The sequence below is a fragment of the Perna viridis genome, chromosome 8 (assembly GCF_037379345.1).
Source record: "Perna viridis isolate PV_CMFRI_1.1 ecotype Kerala chromosome 8, ASM3737934v1, whole genome shotgun sequence".
Classification (NCBI taxonomy): domain Eukaryota; kingdom Metazoa; phylum Mollusca; class Bivalvia; order Mytilida; family Mytilidae; genus Perna; species Perna viridis.
Window position 1 is genome coordinate 29,327,116 of NC_142452.1, and position 22,304 is coordinate 29,349,419.

The following is a 22,304-nucleotide window of genomic DNA, read 5'->3' on the forward strand; positions in this document are numbered from 1 at the left end:
GTCTACTAGAAGCCAGGAAGACATCAAACTTGACATGTCTATCGGTAAGGCTCTTCTTTCTCAAACAGGTTACACCTGCCTCGTATAATCGACTGCATCAGTTCCTGTTATTTTATCAACAGCAAACATTACTTTAAACAATAGGCACTGAAATATTTAAATGTTTATTTGAGTGAATAAAGTTATCGTCAATTACATGCTAATTTTTAAAACATTTCCTCATAGGTAAGCCTTAAATATTGATCACTAGCAAGTAATCACAAACCTTTCAAAAATTAAAGGTTCGACCATTTGATATTGAGGGGGATTCTTCGAATTAAAATACTTATTTTCACCATTAACGGTTGAAATATTTAATTTTTATATTCATCGAAGCAAATTATTCATTTCCGTATAAGTTCTGTAAAAGTACAAAATATATCATGTTCGGATCAGAAGGATTTGTTTTGCCCCTTTCAAGATCATTATACATTAAAATATTTATTTCAAAATTCTTGCACTCATTAAAATCAAATGGTCGTCCCCTAAGCAATTTCACTTTTAATTATGTAAATTGACAGCATCAACAAAAAACAAATATAATCATTAAAAATTGAGGAAGGAGAAAACAATAATATTATTCTCCATGTAAAAATTAACAAGACAATTACATCATAGGTTATACACAGTGAAAAATCTTACGTTTAAAAGTCGCACGAGACTACTGTGTTGAGTTTTAGTGACACGCCTGATTTGAGCAAGAAAACAAAATAAAATTGGACAAAAAGAACACGTCCAAATTAGGTGATTATGAAATAAACATTCTCGATAAAATTCAAATTATTTTTTTTTATTCCAACAAAATTTGGCAATAAAATTCATTCACTTAAATCAAGTAAATAATCTAGCACCTATAAAGAAAAACATAAATACACATTAACAAGTAAAACAAGTTAAGGTTGTTCCATTAAAAGATATGAAGCACTTTTTCACTAAGGAGGTGGGGAGACCCTCAGAATTTTGTATTAAACTTTATAATTATATTTTGTCAAGATACCAAGGGTGCTTTCTATAGTACGATTCGTTCCACTAGAACCACAGACTTGTGTTCCATTATTGGTTCGTACCAAGTGGTTTGTCTTAGAAAACGTACCAGACGAACCGGAAGTAGAATTAGAGAAAGTACAAAAGTGCCTTCCCCACGTCTCTCATAGGTTTTACTGAAACATTCCTAAATAAAGAATATGCATCAGAGGCATCAATTTTCTAACGTCCAGAGTATGGATTCTGTCAGAGAATTTCATAAACTGATACATACCGTTCATACTGTTTTACAATATTGGACGGACTTAAACCATTCATGATTCATAATAAGTCCATTCAATATTTTTTCAATAATCACATGCATTAAATAAAGTACAAATTTCAAACAATTGGTGAATATAGGTAAAAATACGACCTTTTTAAAAAGGTTGGACAAAGTTGCACAGATCAAAATAATAAAGTAAACGAAAGTGAGATACAACTTAGTTTTGACTAGTTTTGAAAGAGCAAAAACAATAATCAATAACTAAATGAAGAAATAAATTCACTTGGAGACACTCAAAAACATCAATAATGACAAATACTAAGTCATAAAAACTTGAAAATAATCAATATTGAAAACATATAAAGTAAAAATATATTTGATTTCAAATGTAAAGTGAAAATTCAGTTTCGTTCATTTAGTTTTGAGCAATAGGGATAACCAGGCGCGTAGCTGAGGCCAAACTGAAGTGTAGGCAAAATTATGGCAGGGGGTCTGGGGGCCGCTTAAGGCTCCCAGCAGGTCCAGGGGCAAAGCCCCCCCTCGAGATAGCGTTTTAGAGCATCATTTATGCCTCTCCTGGATGTATTTTATCTCCAAAAAAAAAAAAAAAAAATTGGCAAATTTAAGTGCAGGCAAAAGCTTTTTTGCCTAACGACAGCTGCGCGCCTGATAACTTATTTGTTTTTTAAAGTTTGTTAAATTAAATTATGCGGAGACTAAATTCATGTCAAAAGGGAGACAATTTTTAATGACATACTTGGATGAGATAACCAGTTTTGCTCTGGTTGTCTTCCTTTAAAAAAAATTAAAGACTCGTCGGGAAGCGAGTGCTTGTGCAATTTTAGATGTTTAGCAATTTGGTTAATAAATTTTCCCATGCATAGAATAATAGTTAGGGTTGGAGGTTTCGCAAAAGGATTAAACGGGGTTAAGTTCGAAATAAAACTTGATGAAATCCAAGACAATTGTTTTTTCTTAATTGTTTCAACTGCCAAACACATCATAATTAGTATGTTTCGTCATGTGTTAGTATGACATTGTATCCAATCTATTAAAATATTTGACCTTGGAAAAACAAACTGACCTCTCATCTAACTCATATTTTCGAACTGACGAACTTTGGTCCGGTCCAATTTTGATTGGAAGTCGCGTCATGCTTTCGATATGAGTTACTGATCTATCATTAAAATTCATATAAAATATAACATAACAACGCTTTTTTAACCGCGACAGAAATTATTCACATATTACGACTTGAAGATTTTAAATTTTGAAAAAAAACTTATGGTAACATAGTAAGAAGACTAGTAGTCCTTCAGAAGGAGCAAATGAAAATTCGTTGCATATTTTACCTACAAATTATATAAAATCAAAAGCACCGAGAAAATCTGTAAATAAATGTTCCTGTGTACCATCCAAGTCAACAGACCATTTAAAGCAATGGTCCGGTCTGAAATAAAAAAAAATATGCTCACATAACTAATGGATAATAATTTTGCTAAAACCAACAGTAATGCAGTTAAGCATACATAGCTAGACAAAAACAACTAGAAGCTCAATAGAGACTGAATCGCTCACCTTGTTAACCATTTGCTTATTTAAAAAAACTTGAGGAAGAGACAGGCTAAGTTAAAATCAACTAAATTGTCAAATGCAGGAAATGCTTTTCATAGCATTCTCATGACCTGAACCAGAATTTTGCTAAAGGCAACAATTTTTTGAATTTTTTTTAAAAAACCTGTCTTATGACCCCTATGTTCCATTTTTAGTATAGGCAGCCATATTTATTTACGGATTAAAAATCACAACAGTCATTTTGAGCACAATACACTAAAGAGCTATTATGCTTATTTTCATTCAATGATCTTAAATGGTTTTAGAGAAGATTTTAAAAGTTGTACATGTGAAAAAAAAAAACAACAAAAAAAACTGTTTCAGGGGTCGTAACTCCTACATTAGTCAATGAATGGTTTTGAAAATTTCGGTATAGGTACTTCTCATGATGCTTAACAATTTTACCCATACCAGAAATTTGGTAAAGGCAATTTTTTTGAGTAATTTGCAAAAACTGCCATCTGACCCCTATGTTCTATTTTTAGTAACAGCGGCCATGTTTTTTCATGGATCAAAAATCCCAACAGTCAATTTGTGCAGAACACCCTAAGGAACAATCATGCAAAGTTTAAACCCTGCCAGTCCAGTAGTTTCAGAGGAGAAGATTTTTAAAAATTTGTCCACGACGACGACGACCGACGCCAAGTGATGGCATAAGCTCACTTGGATTTTGGCCAGGTGAGCTAAAAACGAGGGACCTCAGATAAAGACATGTCATACTTTTATAAGCTAACAAATGTAAATCCACTTTCTTCAAGTGATTCTAGAAAAGCAGAGGACGCTTACCTTACCGGTGCACCTGGTCCATGCTCCAAGTTCTTAGTGTAGTCCGAGTTGCAATTTACTTTTGTTTCTTTGTATGTGTCATTTTGGTTATTTCATGTTCTTGAATTTCTTGTATGTTTCTGTTTTCCCTGTTTAGTCAGTATCTTTATGGATTATATTTATTTGATTCCCGCTCGAATCTTTGTTTCCTTGATTACTCTTCCATAAAGTCAAAACAGAATGCTCTCGTCAGTGGTTAAGCCAGTAGAAATACTATATGTAAAACAAATCATGGGAGTTTTGGGAAATTTATCTCCTTCCACATATGCAATAAAACATATGCGATACCTAGAATACTTTAAAGATTTTACTGCAAAAAAAATCATTAACTGGTTAATTTTATACAACTATAGAACATAACATCCTTCAATCGAAAGGCAAAATAATTTGAAAGCGGCCATTGTTCTCACATTCTCTAAGGTCTTTTGATAGCAATTTAAATGTAGTTAGAACAGTAGTAAACTGACGACCTGTCTAAATTGAACCAATTTCAAAGTCCAAAAATGGTTCATTGTAGACAGGTTTCACTGCATACGGCTTCAAATGTAATTTTACAACCATCTTTTAATCATGATGGTTTCCCTAAGTAATTCAAAAGTGTATACAATGTACCTTTAGACCTCAGACAATATCCTTAGTAGGCCATATCCAATGTCTTACCTTAGACGGTAACCCCTTGTCAGCTTGACCCCATTCCAGCTGTACAGCCAAAACAATGGTTGTCAGTTCTGATTTTGACATCGCCTATCTCATCAAGAGACTTGATGTCAAACACCGTCAGTCCCTCTGTTAATAAAGAAAATTATAAAAAGTTGTGAAATTTAGGAAGACACTTGCATCACGAAGTTGCGGAAGAAATTTTTTTTTCAGATTTCTCCTTTAAAAAATGAACTACATTTTATAACAAGAGTCTCTAAAGAGCCAGAATCGCTCACCTGGCTCCATGATTAAATCCCATTTTGCAAAAGCGACCATGTCTTTTCTTGGGACTAAAATTCCTAACGCTTATACCTAATGAGCAACCATACCAATTTTCAGTGAATTCTGTCCTTTAGTTTCTGAGGAGAACACCTTTTTACAGAGATGAAAGTGACTTTTGTTGAAAAAAATCTGAAGATCTGACCGAGGGTTTGCGGGCTGCCTGAAGCCCCAAAGCAGGGTCCAAGTGCCCAGCCCTGGTGGGAGCCCAGGAAACAAAGCCCCGGAAAATCCAGAGATTTCAGGTTTTCTAACCATTTTTCGCATGACCTGAGCATGGTTTACAATTACGGTATAGGATAGTTCTTGGTGATGTCAATTTTGTGTTGGTTGGCAAAAAATCCACTGAGTGGCATGGGACATCAACCTTAAATTATCAGTTTTTTTCTTTTTCAACTTTTTCATTTTTTTAAAGAATATTAAAAAATTCTTTTGGTTCCCTACACAGCCAATAAAGCTCTTTTTATCCATGAAATTTTAAATAAATATTCAGTAATTGGACTAAAAGTGTTATAAATTCCCATATACAAAATATGAATTATTTTATCTAAATGAAATATTTTACAGAACCAAAATTGGATATAAAATAACAAAGTTGTAATGTTTTGAAAATTGGGATTCTAATCATGCAAACTCCTGATTTATTTAATATTGACAAACTTAGACAAAAATCGATCTCCTTCACTTGAAGTTCGTCCTTTTTCCCTAATTTTTCAATTTCGTTCCTTTCAGAAAGGTCGTTGACCCCACCAGATACAATGTCAACTGGTTCCTTTTTACTAATAACGCTTTCGCCACAGAGATACATGTAACAACTTCCGTTTTAAACCAGTCCGTACTGGTTCACGATTTAGTCGTTACCAGAATCCGATAAGGGTATCTGCTACAGAACCAGTTAACAAAGCTCACAAAAGCCATAAGGAAAATAATAAAATATGCCAAGAATCATCCAGAAAACGGGTCGATTTTACTGACATAATTTTCTGGATGATTTTTATTTAATCAGAAAGACAACCAAGCGTAATGAATGGACCAACTGGAAAAAAATGGTCAAAATCAGACCTCACCATCTAAACTTTTCTTAACGAATTTACACTGATCTAAAAAATGACCAAAATCGCCCCCCACCCCCCCAAAAAAAAGCGGAAATCCGCGGATAACTTTCAACCCTGTTTTTATTACATTAAAAATTGGAAAAAGATCTCGGAGAAGTGTAATAACTCCGACATGGCTAAACAGATTTACATATAAATTTGATCACTGATAGATCTAATCACGCTTAATACTTTTATCCTTGTAATAATTTGGCTAAAACTAACGGTTTTGGAAATGTATGCGAATAAATTCTGTCTGACTTCTATGTTCTATTTTAACGGCGACTGTTTTTCGACGGATCAAAAATACCCACATCGGTTCTAAGCAGAACACCTTAAGGAACATTCAAACCAAATTTGACTCTTATTGGTCTAGAGAAGATATCGAAAGAAATTAATACTAAAAATAGCGAAAAAAAAAGTCGAAGAAGAGCAAGAATTCCAACATGGCTCAACATATTTACACCAATATTTGACCACTATTAGATCTCATCATTCTAATAAATTTTATCTTGGCAAAAGTTATCTAAACCTCACGGTTTTGGAGATATATGCGAAAAACTACTGTCTGACCCCTATCTTCCAATTTTTACATTTGTATTAACGGCGGTCATGTTTTTCACGGATCAAAAATCCGAACATCAGTTTTATACAGAATACCATAAGAAACATTCAGACATAGTTTGGTTCAAATTAGCTCAGTTGTTTCAGAGAAAAATTGTTAACGACGTTGACAGGCCAAAGGTAATATCTCATATGCCTTTCGGGCCAGGTGATCTAAAAAAAAGACATGACGAGTTTGTTGGCTTTCTGGTCATTTAGGATATACATGTATATATGCAAGTAGCTTATAAACGCTGAATTTATTATGCCGAGAATTCTAACTGGTCGTCTCCAGTTAGCTTATAACCACACTATCACATCTTAAATTTGCATAAAAAACGATTTTAATTTTATAAATCTACTTAAGCCTTCTATGATTTCTGCATATCATAATACTATGTGTGTTATTAATCAATGACAAAATTTAACATCACATGCAAATACAGGCCTTGGAAGGTTCGTATTCGAATCACACACGTCCAAAATATCGATGTCGTGCAAGCACTGTTTTTTTTAACAGTTTTCTGTACGTTTTTTGAGATCTTCATTATACTGACATTGAAAGGGTGTACAATGTGCTTTCGCGCAGCTGTTTGTAGAAATAAAACACATTCATTTTCAATAAAACTATCCTCATACGTTGAACCTTACTCATATCCTTTCCTAAGCATGGCAGGTCGAGTTGTTGATTAAAGTCACAGTCAAAAATATGCCCATTCCAGTTCACGTTAACTAAGTTTCTACACATAAGTGGCTCGATTGTGTCATAGTTGAAGTTCCTCACCAATAAGTCCATGTAATCTCTCATCTCATTTCTATAACACATAAAATTTGAGTAATGTCAAAGGGCAACCTTTACATTTGATGTCAATTATTTAAAAAAAAAGGTCAAGTTACACTTAAAATAGTACTGTCTTTGTGTAAATGTGTAGTATTTTTTTTCCATGTAATCCAGGGACAAAGACAAGACATGGAAAACAGACTTGCACAACAAAGAACATAAAGTAACTAAAATAATACATACAAAGTAATAAAAGTAAATGAGCAACTCGGTCTCCACTAAAAACTGGGAGCATGGACCAGGTGGGTGCACCGGTAGGGTAAGCGTCTTCTGCTTTTCTAGAAACACCCGCCGAGTTGCTCATAAAAAAGTCAATTCCGGGGTTGACAAACGAGGAAAGGAAAACTATGACATGTTGAATAAATCAATAGATGTTGTCTTCTTTCCTCGATATAAAACCGTACATATTTTTAATGATCTTAACTGCTAGATAAAACTTTTAATCTCATATAGAAGACCATATTTTACAATGAGACAGTGACCTCATAAACAATTTTCGAAGTTCACTCGTTAAATTAATTCATAATGATTCACTGTAAAATTTTCGCTCTATTAAAACCACCCACTGTAACTTGCACGGGATTATTTCTTCAAAGGCAAAAAAATGATATTACTAGTCTCTAGCGACTTAAGGAGTGTAATTTCGACAAAATTATAAACGAGCCTAGGTGAGTTTGTTATTCTTGATAAAATAAAATGAGGAAAGAGTTATGACTGGGTAACATTTTAAGAGAAAAACTATTTATATATTAATTGCCTTGTACAACGATAAAAACTTAGCTGGGAAGGGTGAGACAGTGTGAAGCGAAAAATCACTCTCTTACAAGTGGCTGTATAGACATGAACTGTTGAAACAAGTTAAAGCAGAAAACTTCTTCATACGATTTTTTTGTATATCAGTACCTACCGTCTTGTGAGGAAATCTGCAAACCTCTTAATTGGCATATTAGTTATGGTATATAACTGATTAAATTCTATTCCGAAATGTTCCCATAGCTCTTCTTTATACTTCTCAGCTAATGGAACTTGTGGCGGTGGGAGAAAGGCACCTTAAAAGCATATCTAATTGTATCAATCTATATAATGAAGTGAAACACATCATAAACACTTGTTTTATGTTTTAAAACCATTTAATGAAAGAAATGCATTTCAATAAAAAGTTTTATCTTAAATGAAAAATGCAGATCTAATTATAGCAGTCTTTTTGGGAAATTCAATACAATTATTCACTTTTTTTTCTGTAATAACCACTGACAAAATAATAATTGGTTCAATTTGTATCAATAGAACGAGTTACTATAAACATGATTGTTAACTTAAAGGATTTTATTTAAGTCATAAAATAGCAAGCTACCCGAATAGACAATTAGTAGAAAATGTTCATCAGTTAAAAGCACCTTGCTTTTTTTATATGAAGTCATCAAAATCCAAACTCATAGCATATATTTAACTAACTTTCATATAAAATTAATTGATTACAGAATATAAACGTATTAGCACGATATATGTACAACGCAATCTGTATTAAAATACACTTTACACTAATGTAGCACAAATGCATAAATAAACAAATTATATATAAGCCAAAGCCGTGTTTCTTGTACGATAGTATTTGTCGGCTTTCATTATGTTTTGCTGTGAACATTGGGCTGTCATAAATTCATCACAAAAATGCGTGAGATTTGACAGAAGATCAAGCCGCCGATTAAACCTAAAATTGCATGAGTCTCGCGCAAATTTTGTGAAACTTTAAACTAGCTCTGTGAACATCAAGAACTACAGAAAAGGACAGAACAGGCCTGATTCTGTCTGCCTCATATCTAGAGTTATATCTCCTAAACTGTGCAAATTTTTCAAATTCTAATCACAAATTTGATACCAGCTGTTTAACATGAACTTTTCGCACGAAAATATTTCCGTTCTTCTTCTTCTTTTTTTTTTTTTTTTTTTTGGGGGGGGGGGGGTGAGTTCATACTGCTAGCGCTTTAGTTTTTTTGTGTGATTAATTGTTTTCCTTATCTTCACTTTTCATTTGTAACTGAACTTTATTACGTTCGCTGTTGTTTCCTGTTTTCACGTTCAGGTCATGTACCTGAGTTTTGATGTATCTGAATTGTCGCATTATTGACGCACTGAAATTTTCTGCCCATAGTTCCAATTTTCCATTAAAATCGGTTTGGACGAATTTCACGTGTGATAAGTCGCGTGAGTCTTAAGCCCAATCCAAACCAACTCAATTTATATTGAATTTCAATTAACAAATATTAGTGAGTAAAGTACAAACCAAAATTAATAAAACAATCACCTTTGTAGTGAATTCGGGAGTTATGCTATGCAATTAACATAACGGAACAAAGGAGTCAGAGGTCAAAAGCTAACACATCAAATTTACGTCTTAAATCATTGTTAGCAAATGAAATTAAAGCATGAAGTTATTTATATAAATACAAACTTAACAAATTACCTCAAAAAGCAAAACATTATATACTTAGATCCATGTACACTGGTGTAAATATAAATGTTTTTCAAACTAGTTTGAGAACTACATATTTAATGTACATTACCACTGTAACTATCAAAAACAAATATTGATGAGATTAGTATTTACTTTGCAAAAGCAGTCAAAATATAACCAAGAATTAATTTGATTTCTGGTGGGCTTTGATAAAATCTTTTAACCTGGACTTTTTCTATCAAAAATATTGAGAGGCCCGAATCAAAACTTTGCTTTAATTCAACTTGCACAAAACTTCGGAATGTATTGAACTACACTCTATATCAGAATTTAAAAAAAATATAATAAAACAAGTACGAAATTCTAAAATTTCAAGCAGCTTTTTGTCATTATAACAATTCCTGAATGTCCTGAACACAAGGACTGATTGGTCCCCGTGGATTTGTCTATTAGAACTCTTATCTTAAGCCTGTTTTTTTTTGTTTTAAACAAATCAATTATTGTCATTTTTGCTTGAACATCCTTATACAATAATACTTATTGACGATCAAGCTTACCAAGTGGATTATAAACGAGATCCAACTGCAAACCCCCATCTTTACCATATCCTAGTGAGTTGAGCATCACTAAAGCCTGGATACTCTTGTCAAAGACACCTCTACCTCTCTGCATATTGACATTCTTTGCGGAGTAACATGGCAGTGAAGCAACAACGTGAAGTTTTTGATCTGCAAAGAATTGGGCAGTGTCTTCCTGGCCTGGAAAGTGGAATACAAATAACTGTATAAATTTTTAACTCTTGGTAGATTGGTTACCGTTTAATTTTCAATGGGGAATAAATCGTGCATTTTAACGAAAATGCTGATTTTTTGTAAAGTTTGTACAAAATCGATGCAATATTTTTATGAATGCACAAAAGCAATAGCTATAAAACCATGTTATCCCACTCGGCATAGAAATTAATATTAGTGTTCTAACATGTCATCCCACTCGACATAGAAATTAATATTAGTGTTCTAACATGTCATCCCACTCGGCATAGAAATTAATATTAGTGTTCTAACATGTCATCCCACTCGGCATAGATATTGATATTAGTGTTCTAACATATGATCCCACTCGGCATAGAAATTAATATTAGTGTTCTAACATGTCATCCCACTCGGCATAGAAATTAATATTAGTGTTCTAACATGTCATCCCACTCGGCATAGAAATTAATATTAGTGTTCTAACATGTCATCCCACTCGGCATAGAAATTCATATTAGTGTTCTAACATGTCATCCCACTCGGCATAGAAATTCATATTAGTGTTCTAACATGTCATCCCACTCGGCATAGATATTGATATTAGTGTTCGAACATATGATCCCACTCGACATAGAAATTAATATTAGTGTTCTAACATGTCATCCCACTCGGCATAGAAATTAATATTAGTGTTCTAACATGTCATCCCACTCGGCATAGAAATTAATATTAGTGTTCTAACATGTCATCCCACTCGACATAGAAATTAATATTAGTGTTCTAACATATGATCCCACTCGACATAGATATTGATATTAGTGTTCTAACATGTCATCCCACTCGACATAGAAATTAATATTAGTGTTCGAACATGTCATCCCACTCGACATAGAAATTAATATTAGTGTTCGAACATGTCATCCCACTCGGCATAGAAATTAATATTAGTGTTCTAACATATGATCCCACTCGGCATAGAAATTAATATTAGTGTTCTAACATGTCATCCCACTCGGCTAAAATTAATATTAGTGTTCTAACATGTCATCCCACTCGACATAGAAATTAATATTAGTGTTCGAACATGTCATCCCACTCGGCATAGATATTGATATTAGTGTTCTAACATATGATCCCACTCGACATAGAAATTAATATTAGTGTTCTAACATGTCATCCCACTCGACATAGAAATTAATATTAGTGTTCTAACATGTCATCCCACTCGGCATAGATATTCATACGTGTGTTCTAACATGTCATCCCACTCGACATAGAAATTAATATTAGTGTTCTAACATGTCATCCCACTCGGCATAGATATTCATACGTGTGTTCTAACATGTCATCCCATTCGACATAGAAATTAATATTAGTGTTCTAACATGTCATCCCACTCGACATAGAAATTAATATTAGTGTTCTAACATGTCATCCCACTCGGCATAGAAATTAATATTAGTGTTCTAACATATCATCCCACTCGGCATAGACACTGATATTAGTGTTCTAACATATCATCCCACTCGGCATAGAAATTAATATTAGTGTTCTAACATGTCATCCCACTCGGCATAGAAATTAATATAAGTGTTCTAACATGTCATCCCACTCGACATAGAAATTAATATTAGTGTTCTAACATGTCATCCCACTCGTCATAGAAATTAATATTAGTGTTCTAACATGTCATCCCACTCGACATAGAAATTAATATTAGTGTTCTAACATGTCATCCCACTCGGCATAGATATTCATACGTGTGTTCTAACATGTCATCCCACTCGACATAGAAATTAATATTAGTGTTCTAACATGTCATCCCACTCGGCATAGATATTCATACGTGTGTTCTAACATGTCATCCCATTCGACATAGAAATTAATATTAGTGTTCTAACATGTCATCCCACTCGACATAGAAATTAATATTAGTGTTCTAACATGTCATCCCACTCGGCATAGAAATTAATATTAGTGTTCTAACATATCATCCCACTCGGCATAGACACTGATATTAGTGTTCTAACATATCATCCCACTCGGCATAGAAATTAATATTAGTGTTCTAACATGTCATCCCACTCGGCATAGAAATTAATATAAGTGTTCTAACATGTCATCCCACTCGGCATAGAAATTAATATTAGTGTTCTAACATGTCATCCCACTCGACATAGAAATTAATATTAGTGTTCGAACATGTCATCCCACTCGGCATAGATATTGATATTAGTGTTCTAACATATGATCCCACTCGACATAGAAATTAATATTAGTGTTCTAACATGTCATCCCACTCGGCATAGAAATTAATATTAGTGTTCTAACATATCATCCCACTCGGCATAGAAATTCATACGTGTGTTCTAAAATGTCATCCCACTCGACATAGAAATTAATATTAGTGTTCGAACATGTCATCCCACTCGGCATAGATATTGATATTAGTGTTCTAACATATGATCCCACTCGACATAGAAATTAATATTAGTGTTCTAACATGTCATCCCACTCGACATAGAAATTCATACGTGTGTTCTAACATGTCATCCCACTCGTCATAGAAATTAATATTAGTGTTCTAACATGTCATCCCACTCGGCATAGAAATTCATACGTGTGTTCTAACATGTCATCCCACTCGACATAGAAATTAATATTAGTGTTCTAACATAGAAATTAATATTAGTGTTCTAACATGTCATCCCACTCGGCATAGAAATTCATACGTGTGTTCTAACATGTCATCCCACTCGACATAGAAATTAATATTAGTGTTCTAACATGTCATCCCACTCGGCATAGAAATTAATATTAGTGTTCTAACATGTCATCCCACTCGGCATAGAAATTCATACGTGTGTTCTAACATGTCATCCCACTCGACATAGAAATTAATATTAGTGTTCTAACATGTCATCCCACTCGACATAGAAATTAATATTAGTGTTCTAACATAGAAATTAATATTAGTGTTCTAACATAGAAATTAATATTAGTGTTCTAACATGTCATCCCACTCGGCATAGAAATTCATACGTGTGTTCTAACATGTCATCCCACTCGACATAGAAATTAATATTAGTGTTCTAACATGTCATCCCACTCGGCATAGAAATTAATATTAGTGTTCTAACATGTCATCCCACTCGGCATAGAAATTCATACGTGTGTTCTAACATGTCATCCCACTCGACATAGAAATTAATATTAGTGTTCTAACATGTCATCCCACTCGACATAGAAATTAATATTAGTGTTCTAACATGTCATCCCACTCGGCATAGAAATTCATACGTGGTTCTAACATGTCATCCAACTCGGCATAGACATTAATATTAGTGTTCTAACATGTCATCCTACTCGGCATAGACATTGATAGTAGTGTTGTTCTATCATATTTTTTTCTTATGATTTGCATTCGGGTGAGAAGCGAAAATTAGTAGTAGAAAATTGCTATCTAGGAAAGAGCTTCTGCATCTCACACGATGATTCTACAACCTCGCCAGAACATCAGTGGCCTACCACTTTTTATGTTTTAGGTTAGGGGCAGTAGCGACTAGTTCAGTGAAATGTCATACCCCTCATATTGTACTATAATGAATTGAACACGCGTGAGAATTGCAGTAGCAGGTTCGTGAAACATCTTGGTAAAAAAATACATTTGTACTAATCTCATTTTATATAGCCGTTTGTTAATCTATTGCCCAATAAGAAAAGCCAAAATCAAGATTTTGAGAGCAAGTAATTCAGGAAACAAAACAGTCATTTTTAAACCTCTATATATCCGTTTCTAAAATACAGCAGTTTGCTAGGAAGATGATTTAGTTTTTACACTTCTAAAACACTAATCGATTTCTATAATATGCTAAGCTGCTAGAAAAACTTTTACGGAAAACTGTAGTCAAACTGACAACAACACATGGTTTCCCCATGTAAGGCTACATGCCCGTACGTCATAAAATACTTCTAGCAAAATTTTAAGGCCATACTAATAGTGATTTATATTAGCGCCTTTTCAATTATGCGGTAAAAAAGAAACTATATGAATATTGAAGCATTATTTGTCTAAATATTTATTGGTATTTTGTTTGATATTGTCCAGTTTTAAAGTTTAACATTTCTAACAACCAACAATAACATTTCATGAGTATCTTTTTGTATAGCCACATACTGTCAATTTTTTAATTATAAATTATGTTTATATACGATAATTAAAATAGTTATTAACTTGGCTTTTACAGTAAGTATTTTTTTCGTTTTTAATAAAATATAACTTCCAGCAATAACAAAACAGATTTGTTTTGGCCTAAAAATACAATATATACAATTTAAACTTTATTTTGTATCGTGTCTGTAAAAATAATTGAAATCCACATTCAACAGAAGCAAAACGTTAACCTTTATACACGAGTTCCTAAAGGCCTTAAGCTTCTTACTTCTTAATCAATTGAAAAAAAAACTGGTAACAAATTAAAGGAAAAAACAACACATGTTAAAAAAAACATGCACTATTATTTTCATAAAATTCTTTCGAATTATTTTTTTTTATTTATTTATTTATTTTTTTGAAAAATATACAGTAAAAATGCTCATTTACTACAAAAAGGAGCTTTCTTTGAATTGACATTTTTTTCTGTTGTGGATGGGAAAAAAACCCGTTTTATAACATTTAAAAAATGAATTATCTCCCTTTGCAGGAAGGCATATGACAATAATTATTCTTTGTCATCCACATCTACAAACCAAAAAGTTTCGCAAAATCCTCTGCGCAATCAAAGCGGGGTCGCGCGTAAGAGTTTTGAACATGTGAATGCCTTACGTTAACCTTTAGTCCCTTGTACATTTTTTGTACGCATGCGCCTGTAATAATCTAATTCCTAACCTTCCTCTAAAGTTTCATAAAAATCCAATCAACCTCTTCGGTGGTTTCGTGATAGTGTGCTCGCTTCAAGAATTGGAAGTCGTTTGTTTAAACCCGGTAGAGTCACACAAAAGACTTTAAAATTATTTGTCACTGCTCCGACGACAAGCACGCGGCATATAGAGCGACAACTGGTCGGCTCGGATTCAGAATAATGTGGTCGGGTGGGATGATATGACTACATGCGGGATGTTGCCTGTAAGAGCCAGCACGATAAAAATCCGGCTCAGCGCGTCGGAAAAATACAATTAAAAAAAGAACGGATATGATGAAACGCAACAATGCATCAGCGTATAACTACAAAAGTTTTCAACAAGTGTATAATCTCCGAAAGGCTCTGACAATAAAAGTAATAAAATCAACGGTAACAGCACAAACACCTTTATTTGGTATCCCATAACTCGCAAAATAAAAATAGAATAACTATGAAGATAGGAGCTTTCTCCCTTGATGACAAGCATGTTTTTGTCCTAGTAGGACGTACAGACGGACAGTGATATTCCATAAATATGTCCATCAAAAGATGGACGTCTAAAACAGGCAAAAGACTATCAACTTCAACATCATCATAATTATGAGGTACCTTTGTGTATCTAGCAGCATGTACCAGGCGTGTAGCTGAGGCCAAATTGAAGTGTAGGCAAAATTACGGAAGGGGGTCTTGGGGCCGCTTAAGGCCCACAGCAGGTCCTACGGGGGGGAAGTCCCTCTCCTCCCCCCCACCGAAGCTCCGCGGAGATAGCGTTTTAGAGCATCATTTATGCCTCTCCTGGATGTACTTTATCTCAAAAAAAAAAAAAAAAAAAAAAAAAATGGCAAAAGCTTTTTTGCCTAACGGCAGCTACGCGCCTGTGTACGGATCAGATAAATATATATGCAAGGTTTATAGAGTTTTGTCTTAACATTTTTCTAGACAGGCTACAAAACCAATACTATGGTTAATAAAGTGCTTCGCGGAGTGCAGCATGATACATGTACGACGGTATCTTCGTCGTATTTTGAGGCAAGTGTACGTGGACACAATATTAGTTTTTGATACACTTAAGCATAGGGCTTATAGTTCATTATGAACTAAACAACTGGTTTGAAAACAATATAACACACAATTTGAAATTCAATTAAAAATTTTGGAATTCCGACAACAAATTAAAATGTCCATGTTTTTTGGGGTGTGACTTCTTTGCCGCCTTATAACTCAAAAACTGGAAGAGATACAAACGTTTATCTGAAATCTGATTGAAAAATGCAGGCAGGGATTTTCATAATGATTCCAATAAAAAATCGAAATCGGACCAAAAATGAAAATAAGTCGGGTTTTTGTGTTTCCCGTTTGACCACTTTTAACTGAAATCTGAAATAAAAAAAAATAAAGCTTCGCGGAGCAAAAAAAAAATTGGTGATCATTTTGGGGATCAGAAATTCCTATATATATGCAAATCTACATATTGTATCCTGGCCACATAGCGTCATGAAATTATGTTTGGTAGTGTCAGACTAGTTGCTATGAGAAAAAGAGGACCGATGGACGGATTGTCGCATGAAAAATGTATATACCCCCATATCCCTTTGTTACTTGGGATATATTTCTGACAAAAACTACTAAGTCTAACTATCACCTAGTTCCGTAATATTCCAAAGTGCAACTATCCCCCAGTTCCGTAATACATGTATTTCATAAAAATCAAGATCCTATGACCTTGCAGACCATCATTATGTGAAGGAACATCCTGCAAAAATATTTTAGATTAGGAGATAGCCATACAAGCCATATAGCTCTATTTCTGATGAAAATGACTAAGTCTAACTTTTACCAATTTTCATAATATTTCACGAAAATCAAAATCCTTTGGCCCTGCACACCTTCACCGTGTGTAAAAATATTCTGTAAAATATTTTAGATGTAGTTCAAAAACTGTACCAGAAGATAACCGGACAGGCCATGATCATGTGTAATCCGGACGGACAGGGGTAAATTAATATGCCTCCGACAGTTTGTCGCGGGGGCATAAAAATTTTGAAATCGGACCAAAAATGAAAAAAAGTTTCTCCCCTTTGAAGCCCTTATTTCCTAGAAGGGTAATGCAAAAACCTATAAAAAACTATACTGCCCTCTGTCATGTCCATAGGAACAATAAAGCGGATAAGTTTTACTAAAGTTATTATTGATAATCTAAAGTTAACGGGTGCCAATAGACGACGATGACGACGACGACAGGGTGATCCCATTATACTACCGAAGAAAAAAATGCGGTCGTATAAAATCCGACCGAAAACAAAACTGATTTTTTTTTTGGAGGGGCCTAATTTGTAATCTTTTAACTTCAAAACAGTTAAAGACAAGCCTACCATGTAAAACAAATAATACATGTACATCATTTGAAAATGAACAGATTGACACCTGAAACATAAAAAATCGGATCAACAAGAAACTTTTTCTATCAACTCCAGATCTAAAAATAAAACGCATTTCCGCCTTTAGCCCCTTATTTCCAAAAGGGGCAGGGCAAAAACCTCCAAAAACTATACGGTCCTTCACCATATCCATAGGAACAATGCGTTAGGGTGATACCATTATATGACCGAAATTTTTTTTTGCGGTCGTATAACATGAGGCTCCCAGGAGCCTGAATCACTTACCTGTTTGAATTTTGCCTTTCAAGGGCAATAAATTTAACAAAAAGTTGTCCAACGATATGACTCAAAAAGATTTTGATAGAACTTATCATAAGGATCATTTCAATAACTAAAAGTTTCTTTCTATCTATGGTAGTTTTTAAGATATTGGCTGAAAATTGTAAAAATACGTCATTTTTCCCGTTTTGTTGGCCTTATAATAAGGATAATTTCAACAATTAAAAGAAATTTGACAAACCTAACCGTTTTGGAGATATATACGAAAAATTACTGTCTGACCCCCAGATGTATATCCTATTTTAGTAACAGCTGTCATGTTTTTCGACGGATCAAAAATCCCCAAATTGATTCTATGCAGGATACCCCAAGAAACATTCATACCAGTTTGGTTCAAATTGGTCAAGTAGTGTCAGAGGAGAAGAGTTTTGAAAAATTGTTAACGGCGACTACGACGACGGACGCCAATTGATGGCATTAAATGTAAAAATGTAAAAGAACCTTCCTTACAAAATGCTGCATCTGAATGTTTACGTCTTGATAAAGAAATCATAAATAAAATCTGTGAACATTCATTATATGCATATGATTACACACATAGGCTAGATAATATTATATTTATGTTTTAGCTGTAGAAAGAGGCATAACTGTTACTGAAAGACATGAAGTCAACTTACCGGGTTCTGAAAGAGAAGTTAAGTTGCTACGGACTATGACATCCCTTCCAAGTTCTTTCCCTTTGGCTGCTAGATACCGAAACTCTGTATTAAGTTCTGGAGCGCCCCCTGAAAGACACAAGAAAAAAACCTATTGCTTGTTCAAAAAATCACACATTGAAACAACATAATTTAAAGTGGTTACTTTACTTTTTTGCAGGATTTTTTCACAGGGAGCAAAATTAAGACTTTACATATGTAAGGCCATCATAAAGGCAGTAATTAATATAAACCATTTATATGTAAAATGGATCTGTAATTATAGAAATGAGGCAGTAAGAATAGCCATTTCAATGGATATGGTAAAAAAAAAACCTCGTTGAAACCCCTTCCACCATGTTGAAATACAATCAAGATAGTGTATGTATTATTCAGAAAGTACCTGTAAGGTCGAGAAGTTTTACAGAGGGACTGTTTTCTAGGATTTCCATACATCTGACAGCGGTGGGATGGTCCATCATTTCCTTCCTCTTTGGAGAAGATTCCACGTGGCAGTGATTACAAGCTTGGTTACAATATAACCCTATATTTATCTGCAGTTGTTCAGTAGGCTTTCTTGTCAGCCGTCTTGGTTTTTCTCCTGTAAAATTTAAATAAGTCGCTGATAATTTTGTTTAAATAAAGGAAAACTTTATGATGACTGAGTATACTTTTAGATTTATGTTTGTTACCCGTGACGCCTCAATAGGATTTCCACAGCTTAAATTTAATCTAGTTGCTGTCTCTGTACAGTGTACATCGACACATCGAAAAAATCCCTATCTTCAATCTAAAAACATCATCCGGAATAAGTGAACGGTTTTATCCCAATCTGTTGATAGATATTTTGCAGAGAATGCAACTATGAAACTTTCGGTTTTCAAACTAAACAGATGTGATAATACGGGTAACCAATAACTAGAGAGGGTTAAATTATCAGTAGTCGGATGCCAATAATCCTCAATTTCGTATCTAGGACCTTTGAAAATTTCATTTTAACTAACTTAAAGTCAAAGACATTCATTGATACTTTATTGGGGGCTTTCGATGTTATTCAAGTGGACTATTGATTTAAAATAACTTTGAAAGGTCCATGACCTTCCACACTTGAAAGTAAATTTGGACCCTTGAAGGACATCAACTTTACAGAGTTTAGGTAATCTACATTTACATGTTTGCATCTAAAAATTCGTATTGGTCGAAACAACTAGAATTCTGATATACTTAAGAATGGCAAGCCTCTTAACCATATAAGGAGTAAAACAAATATACTTCGTTCACGTGTTACCAATTGACCAATCGCTTCAATTACTAATGTCCACTACTACAACTGTATTGAGTAAATCGCATTAAAACTCTTTTCATTTTTCTGGTTATGTTTTAGTTCCGATTCCACTTTATTTCAAATGCATAATTATATTCTATCGATTCCATCCTCACATAATAAAAATATGGAAATTTGATCGCGCCGTAGTAATTACTTGGTAAAGCACTTTCTACAAAGGTGCACTTTTCCTTCAAACACGTAATGTATTGATGGCCAATCGGATCATGGAAATAGCACTTTATGCTATACTTTTAATATTCTATGTAAAAAAGAAGACAACAATGAAAGTCGTGAGGCGGAGATATCAGTTGAATAATATAATAAAACACTTGAGAACAATTGATAGTAAGCATGCAATAATGACGTATTCGAGTATTGGTAGGTCATTCGGAGTAATCCCCTATACGTGTACAGGTATTCAATGTCTTTATTATAGGAACCGAACATGTTGTAAAATGACTTGCTGCATGTGTGCAATGTATCTCAATATCCTATATAACCACTGCTACAGTCAACAATTCGCTATCTCTGCACTTACATGTATCTTTGTTTTAAGAGTTTTTTTTCTATGATTGTTAAATGTTCTAAATCTTTCACAAAATTCTTTTGGTGTATCACAACGTGCACGATTCTTACATGATATTGCATTTAGTATCTATCTTGACGAACTTAAATCTATGATAGTGTTCTCACAGGTAACCTTTCATAAATGTTACCGTAGTGCATGTTATTCTTTTAAAAATACCATGATTTGTTTACCCAACGTAAATATACAAAACTTAACAGGAAAAACTGTGAGCAAAGCTCACTTGGTGATACCCCCGCTACCAAGAAACCATATAGTATACATATACGTGACTTAAACATTCAGATGTAAAAACAAAATAGGATATGCACAATAGCATCATGTAATAAAGAATCTGTAACAGTTTCCATGGTTTCATCAAATTCTATTCAGAGATTTCAGAAGAGTTGTGGAACAGAATATAGGACGGACACCATGATCTCTATACACCACCCGCTTTTTAAAGCCGAGGTATAATAACAAAAGAGAAATCGAATCACTACATACCAGTTTTCTCCAACGCTTTTTGTTTCCAGAATTGAATGAAATTTGGCACGCCTAGATCATCCAAAGCTCTCTGACGTTTTTTTCTTTCTTCCCGTGTCATTTCTTTTTGTCCAATTTTATTAAGTCTTTCTAATGTTAATTTAAGCTCAGGGTCGTTTTCCATTTCTTTTAGTGTGTCTGGTATCAAAGACCCCTAATACGAGAAAACTGAGACTGAGAAAATATTAAGGTCAGCTGTAATCTACATCAAATGATTTAACAAGAGCAACGGCGATAAACCCCTTGCAGGTAAGAAAATATATGTATGATAAAAAAAGCATTTTTGAAGGTTAACTTTTGGGGTGTACAAAGTCCTAAAATCATCGAATTTACCGTACTCTAATAGACTAGAATTGTATATAAACTCGTCTAAAAACTCCTTGACCGAAGTGACTGCATGTAAAAAATGTTTGATGGTTCCCCTTAATTTGGCATGTTTTTTTATACATTTATCACCTAATACTACATTTTAGTAAAATTAACTGTGTACTCGAGGAAAAAATTTCATAGTAAAAAAGCTACCTTGGTCCTTTCTGCTAAGTCTTCTAGACCTATCCATCTTTTCGAAGCGGATTTACTAGACAGTTTTGTCCCGGGCTTTGCAGTGGGTCTGGACAACTTGTGCGAATCAACGTTCACAGAGGTGTTGTAATCGGGTAAATCTGTCCTTGAGTGTACCTCGTCTTGGTTAGCATGTGACGATTCATTTCTACACGAGACAAATAAGCTCCAGTTCGTCTTGATCAAATGTTCCTGTTGTAAAGTTTTCCATATGCTAAAACGGTGAACAGCAGGCCTGAGAAACATGACAACTGGAAACACGCATAGACTCTAATTGTTTACTCAATATACAGTACACTTATTGCATGTCCGATGGTGATAAAATTCTCCTAAATTATCATATATATCAGCTATTCAGAACGATCACTTTATTTTTGTTCTAAATATTGCTCTCAATTATAATTTGAAAAACAATTTCGGTGAGTGCAAAGTTTCCGTATTTTGTATAGTAGTTGTACAATGTATATGTATTAGTGTGTACATATTTAAAAAAAAATAATACATTCTTTCGGTAGTAATAATAAATATGTTGGTTTGAAAAATGTAAATTTATTATAAATACAGTCAAGTTTTCTTCTACTGTATGAAAAAAAAAGAGTATG

At 33.8% G+C, this 22,304-nt stretch overlaps 1 protein-coding gene across 1 annotated transcript; it reads right to left on the reverse strand.

Moving 5' to 3' along the window:
* Positions 1–151: 151 nt before the first annotated feature.
* LOC148610136 (uncharacterized) lies at positions 152–22,093 on the reverse strand. Its single transcript, XM_088542240.1, has 9 exons — positions 21,664–22,093; positions 21,103–21,295; positions 19,107–19,304; positions 18,686–18,793; positions 10,256–10,456; positions 8,151–8,292; positions 7,054–7,217; positions 4,388–4,513; positions 152–2,738 (listed from the first exon to the last, which is right to left on the reverse strand). Exons 1-8 carry the CDS (start codon positions 21,946–21,948, stop codon positions 4,407–4,409), a joined length of 1,398 nt encoding a protein of 465 aa, XP_088398366.1. The 5' UTR covers positions 21,949–22,093; the 3' UTR covers positions 152–2,738; positions 4,388–4,406.
* Positions 22,094–22,304: the final 211 nt, after the last annotated feature.

Coding starts and splice junctions, on each gene's coding strand:
- LOC148610136 (XM_088542240.1), bottom strand. CDS start 21,948: ATGTTTCTCAGGCCTGCTGTTCACCGTTTTAGCATATGGAAAACTTTA. Junction 10,457..18,685: donor AACTTCTCTTTCAGAACCCG/GTAAGTTGACTT, acceptor TCCACTTTCCAG/GCCAGGAAGACACTGCCCAA. Junction 7,218..8,150: donor GCAGATTTCCTCACAAGACG/GTAGGTACTGAT, acceptor TATGTGTTATAG/AAATGAGATGAGAGATTACA.